At 35.2% G+C, this 6,179-nt stretch overlaps 1 protein-coding gene across 1 annotated transcript; it reads left to right on the top strand.

The window, feature by feature from the left end:
* Window positions 1–4,117, top strand: LOC111439719 (RGG repeats nuclear RNA binding protein A-like). Its single transcript, XM_023077259.1, has 7 exons — window positions 1–423; window positions 1,887–2,184; window positions 2,271–2,336; window positions 2,473–2,584; window positions 2,825–2,980; window positions 3,107–3,163; window positions 3,663–4,117. The coding sequence occupies exons 1-7, from the start codon at window positions 225–227 to the stop codon at window positions 3,864–3,866; spliced, it is 1,092 nt and encodes a 363-aa protein (XP_022933027.1). The 5' UTR covers window positions 1–224; the 3' UTR covers window positions 3,867–4,117.
* The last annotated feature ends 2,062 nt before the right edge of the window (window positions 4,118–6,179 follow it).

Below are 6,179 nucleotides of genomic sequence, written 5' to 3'. Positions count from 1 at the left end.
CACACACTACCGTATGTCACTAACCCATTGCGTCTAGGGTTTTCTCCTGCTTTCTACCGCGTTACGATTTCTTTTCCTTTTTCCTTTCTCTCTTTTTACAGATCCCCTTCGTCTCTCGTTCAGAGATTCATGGAGTTCTTGTTAAGCTAGGATTTCGTGGTCGCCTTTCGCGGAGTGCAATTCCCTTTCAGCTTTTCCGGTATTGGTTTCAACATAGTTCCGAAATGGCGACCACGAATCCATTTGATTTGTTGGGAGATGACGACGCCGAAGACCCATCGCAGCTAATTGCGGCCAAGCACGCGGCGGTGGTGCTGTCTAGGAAAGGTTCTGATCATCCACAGGGCAAACAGGCGGCTGCGGCAGCTAAACAGAACAAACCTGCTAATCTTCCTTCCAAGCCTCTTCCACCTGCTCAGGCTGGTCAGTTTCTTTGTTTTTTCATTGAAAGTTTTGGATTGTGGAAATGTCGGGTTGATTTTGATGATTGATCGTTTTTTTTTTCCCTTTACTGTCTTTGTTCATTGGTTTTGCATTTCCTGATGTTGGTTTGTCCGCTTGTTTGCATGGTTACGTTATTTGCGCCTATGGAAGAGTGCGAAGTCTCTCCTCATGATGCTTTTTTTTTTTTTTTTCTTTCAATATATATATATATATGTTCACGTAGGGGTCATTTCAAATCAGCCAAAATGTCATAAGGTATGATTGCTTTTATCTCTGATACGGTGGTAGAATGTAATAGCCGGCTAGGATGTAGAACGGGAGGAAAGAACAAGGATAAAGGATGTACAAGAGAAATCTCCATACATGTCTACTTGTGAGCGCTAGTTAGAAGCTCCCCTAATGGCACCAGACAATACTCCCTATTCCTGCGTCATTCCAGGCTAGAACAGTGCAAGGTCGGCCCCCCACTAGGCACTATCAAAGCTCCCTTATTAGTACTCTTTAGTGTGTCACGGGCCGTGACATTGCAATTTTACATGCTAATTAGACCCTCACTAGTCGAGGTGAGTTCATAGTTAGGGGTTTCCCTAACCGTCAGGTAAAACATAGGCTAAGGCTCACTAACAGGTCATACATATCATCTTCTAGGGCACATAACATTTAGTTATTGCCGTTAACCGTATGACCATGTTAATGTCTTGCTGACGTTCTCTACTGTTGTCATGTTCACGTCGTTAGGAACAAGGAAGTTGACTCAGCTCTCAACCAACCAGATAGACCTATGAGGACAACTCTAAGTCTCACAATTTACATCAATGATGAAGCTTTTATCTCTATAAATTTTAAGGCTTCAGATAGGTTCAAAGGACTGAACAGATTCTTCCAGGAAGTATTCAATTGGTATAATTTTTTGGTTCTTTTTTATGAGATCCAATTGATATAATGTACGCACAAGTTGGATTTCAATATATTATGGTTGGTTGATTTGTGCTCTTTTGCATTATTTTCTTAATGAAATGTTGTTTTCAATATTTACATTGAAGAGGAACTTATGCGATTAGATTTCTTTTGTCATGAAAATTTCATTGTTTTCTCAAGAAATCATGTTTTGGAGAGCCAAATTGTAGGAAAGGCGTGATGAAGTTAACTGTATGAAGGAAATATTTGCATATACATCCAGATCATGGACTGTTGTACAGATCTGCTTGGCCTCATTATTGCATTCGTGAATTTTCCTGTTTCTTAATATAGAACATGAAAGTCTGCAATCAATTTTTTATTCTTATCTCAAGCATAGGCTTGCCTTTTTCATCCTGTCCATATTACAATATAATTTATTAATGGTCCATTCATTAACCTATTGGGGTCTTATGAGTGCCCCACCCAATTGGTATGAATTATCCATTGGGTAACTGAAAGAATGTTTTCATACTTTTGAGTAGTAAGGGAAGCAAAGAATGAAGGTGGTCGTGGAGGTCGTGGTAGTGGGCGTGGTGGAGGCGGATATGGATATGGGCGAGGCCGTGGCAGCGGTGGCTTCAATCGTGAATTTCCCTATAATGATTACTCATTTAGTAGTAATCCTGAAGATGGAGAGACTGGAAGGACAACAGAAAAGCGTGGTGGATATGGTGGACCTCGTGGTCGTGGTGGCCGTCGTGGTGGTTTTAATAATGGAGAGGCTTCTGATGGTGAACGTTTTCGTGGTGCATTTGAACGCCAAAGTGAAACTGGTTATGGGTGAGTGTTCTTTTTTTAAAACATCAGTTGTATTCATCTGTATCTTCGTCTCTGTTTTGATATTTTCAGCCTGTTTTTTAACTTAGAAATGACTTCAAGCGTGAAGGATCTGGGCGTGGGAACTGGGGAAGGCCAACTGACGAATTTTCTGAGTAAGTACGTCTACATTTTTGGAAGTTTCTGTATGTTCCTTCTTGTTTCCTATAAACTGAGAGGCGGATGTTGCTGGAAGTTTTTATACATGTGCAAACTCTTGTATGCTGAGAGGCTAGTTTATTTTGCATACAGGGGTGCAGAGGAAGTTAACGAAACTCAAAAGAAGGTAGGTGATGAGAAGCCTGTTCATGAGGACGATGAGAGCTCTGCTAAACAATTGGAGGAAAAAGAACCAGAAGACAAGGTTTGTGTCTTCAGGTTTTTTGGTAGTCTTCTTTCAAACTTGCAGCCTACCATTTCACTTGTCATTGGTTTTTCTTGTGGATTGAATATAAATTTGTACTTTGCTTGCTTACCAAACCAATGAATGCCATTTAGAATCCAAGTTGTAAATTTGATTACGAATAGGCTTCGTGGGCTTTGATTATGAACATCACCGTGATTTTGATTCTACCTTTTACTCTTTTCTTTTATCCTGATGCAGGAAATGACTCTGGAGGAGTATGAAAAGTTGAAGGAGGAGAAAAGGAAGGCCCTTCTGGCACTAAAAACTGAGGAGAGGAAGGTAGATCCTAAAGAATTTGCATCTATGCAACAACTTTCAAGCAAAAAGGACAACCAGGACGTCTTTATTAAATTGGTACACTTACTTTAATCTTCCTTTGGAGTTAAAATTATTTATTGCTCTGATGACCCTTGGCTCCTTGGTATATCGGATATTGACTTAGACTTGGCCATTTGATCTTTTCATTTGTTCCACCTGTAGGGATCTGATAAGGATAAGCGTAAAGAAATTGCAGATAAGGAGGAGAGAACTAAGAAGGTATTTCCTCTTGTATATTACATGATTTCTTGCCCATTACATTGTTTTCTCAAGTTTAGTTTTGTTTTCAACTGGTGAAAAATGTTCTATTGTGATGCTTCTTAGTTGAATTAAGCAATCCAAATGTATTTTAGTTGGTTTAATTTACTCGTATTACTTTTGCGGATTCACTCTCCTATTTGGAACAAAGCTTAAAAAAGAGGGAGTTTGGGGCTTCGGTTCAACATTTAACTTGGGTTTATTTGGTTGTGATGGGGAAAACTGGGTGTTGGGGGTTTCAATAATGATATTTAAGAAGAACAACTTAGCTAAGAAATTGGTTCATTTATAAAAGTTTTACTCAACTTGGTTCTAAATAAAATAATATGTCCATGATCGTAACTTGAATTATGTGTTGCAGACTTAATAATAGAGTAATGTTTTCCATATCATAGAAGGAACAGACCTTGTGACGTTATAAAAGTCTGATCTTTCTGTTGCTTTGTTTTGTTTTTTGTAGTCCTTGAGTATTAACGAGTTCTTGAAGCCTGCTGAAGGAGAGAGACACTACATGCCAGGCGGTCGGGGTAGGGGCCGGGGCCGGGGCCGGGGCTCAAGGGGAGGTTATGTTGGCAGCTCGATGAACAGCTCAATGAGCAGCAATGTTGCAGCAGCTCCCTCGATCGAGGATCCAGGTCAGTTCCCAACCTTAGGTGCGAAATGAAATTCTGAATAAATTGGACTCGAAACTGTGTTATATGGTTTTGGGCGTTCTCTCTTTGATGTGGGGTTCCTTCCCTGTGTTACAAAGAGTTCAACTAAGTTTTATTTGTTTAGATGTAAATTGTGAAAGCCGTGTATTTTTCCTTATCATTTTCCATCCTGTGTGCTTTTCAACAGTTGTTTCGGATTTGCCATATCCAACTATTTATTTCATTTTACCTTATACCATATTCTTATTCTCTGTTCCCAAAATGGGTTTTGTTTGGCCTGAATGAAGTAAATTAAATTATCTATTTAATTATTTCCATGCCCAATGAACAAATTAAACTTTGTTTATTTGAACAACAAAACAATTAAATGAATCTAAAAAAACTACTTCTTGACACAATTAAATACTAAATAAAAGAGTTAGTATGAAAACCGCCCCTCTGATGACAGTTGCAACGTTAAGAGGACCACGACAATAGAATGAGAACAAAGTCAAAAGATGACGTAGAAAGGTGGAAGTGGTGGAAATGAATAGAGCAGTCATAAACAAAATATATATATATAGAAGTCAAAAGATAATTGAAGTCAAAAGATAAAATCAATTATAGAGTATCCACGTACCATAAAATTAATTATACAATTTAGGCTTTAATACCAAATTGATAAAATAATCTTAATGTCTAGCTCAATGATCCAAGTTTTTATTGTTGAAGCAAGAAACAAATTGGGATCGATCTGAAAATCAAATATCTAGAATTTTAAAATATCTAGAATTTTAAATTGTCAATGATTACCCTCAAAGTTTCAAGAGTGAAAGTCTCAACTCAAATTCATTTACCCAACAATTTCTTTTTTATATACTAATTTATTGGTTATAGGTATTTATAGTCTCTCCACACAAAAAAAAAAACTCCAACTCTTCAAATGTCCATTAAAAGAACTTAGTGGCCATGATTGGTAAGTTACTCCCCGCTTTCAAATGTCCACTAAAAAATAAGTTGACAAGTAACTTACCGCTCCTTTACCCACTACAAAAAAATTATGGAATCAAAATAATAAATAAAGTCTTCAAAGAAATTATCAATCAAGTGTTATTTATTAGCAACCCTAATCCACTCCAACGGGGTAAATATTCATTTTTGAAACTCCAAATGGTTTTTCTTTACTTGAATCAACTTGTAACGCATGAAATGAAAGTTGAGTCAATTCTATCCATTCTTGTAGGTGAATAATGAATACATGTAGAATCTTCTTAGTCTTTGACTGCGTAAGAGGTAAAGTTGAAACATTTGGAACACTATGATCCTTATGGTCTTCAAGGAAAACCGCTGCCATACTCTTTTTAAACTCAATCCTTTCCATGACTTAGAATCAAACCGATATAGATACTGAAATTTCAAAGAGTACACACAACTCTCTTAATCAATAGATTTACCATTTGATTACGGTAATACAATATAATTCTCTCTTTTAAGAATAAAAGGAAGAACTTTGAGTGAGTAACATTTGAGGATGCTAAAGGAAAAGAGTGGCAAAAATCATGGCCAATTTTGAGATTTTTTTTAAAAAATTTAAAATAATAATAATATAATAATAATGACACGAATGAGCCACGTTTATAAATTTGAATTTGTTTCCTCATTTTTTAAACAACAATAATAGTAATAGTGACCAATCCTCATAAACTTAAATTTCTTTCTTAATCAAAATGTCCTAAGTTTAAATTTATTTATTTATTTTAGATTTTCAAATATAATATTACATATCATTGTTTTATTTTTAAAACAACTAAAAAAGCCAAACTCCACGTGTCATAGTTTGATTCATCATAATAACAACTAAACAATCACATGGTTGGTAGGTATTTTCTATTTCATTTTGTTTTGGTTAACTTCCTCGTTTTATTTATAATTTGAGGAATTCAAAAGACATACTATTTCACTTTCAAATAAGGACCAAGAAGCCAACAAAAAAAGAAAAGAAAAGAAAAAAAATCCTTAAATTTTTTGTTTAGAAATTAAAAAAATACTATAAAACTTTAAACTTAGAATTAACACCCTTTAGCATTATAACAACATATAGATGAAAAGGGTCCATGGGCACGCCATAAATCATCTCCAAACTCTTTAATATTACTTTTAAAAGTTTACTAATATTTTTTTTATTTTTTTTATTTTAAAGTTTAAATGAGTTTTTGATATTTTAAAGAAATATAAAGATATTATTTTTGAAGTTTTTAAATTTGTTTTTAGCGTAGTAATAAAACTAAAGGAATAATATTAAAAAAAAAAAAAAAAAAAAAAAAAAAAAAAAAAAAAAAAAAAAA

Source organism: Cucurbita moschata, unplaced genomic scaffold, assembly GCF_002738365.1.
Source record: "Cucurbita moschata cultivar Rifu unplaced genomic scaffold, Cmos_1.0 Cmo_Scf00103, whole genome shotgun sequence".
Classification (NCBI taxonomy): Eukaryota; Viridiplantae; Streptophyta; class Magnoliopsida; order Cucurbitales; family Cucurbitaceae; genus Cucurbita; species Cucurbita moschata.
The sequence above is the reverse complement of the archived record's forward strand: the minus strand, read 5'-3'. Positions and strand labels throughout refer to the sequence as shown.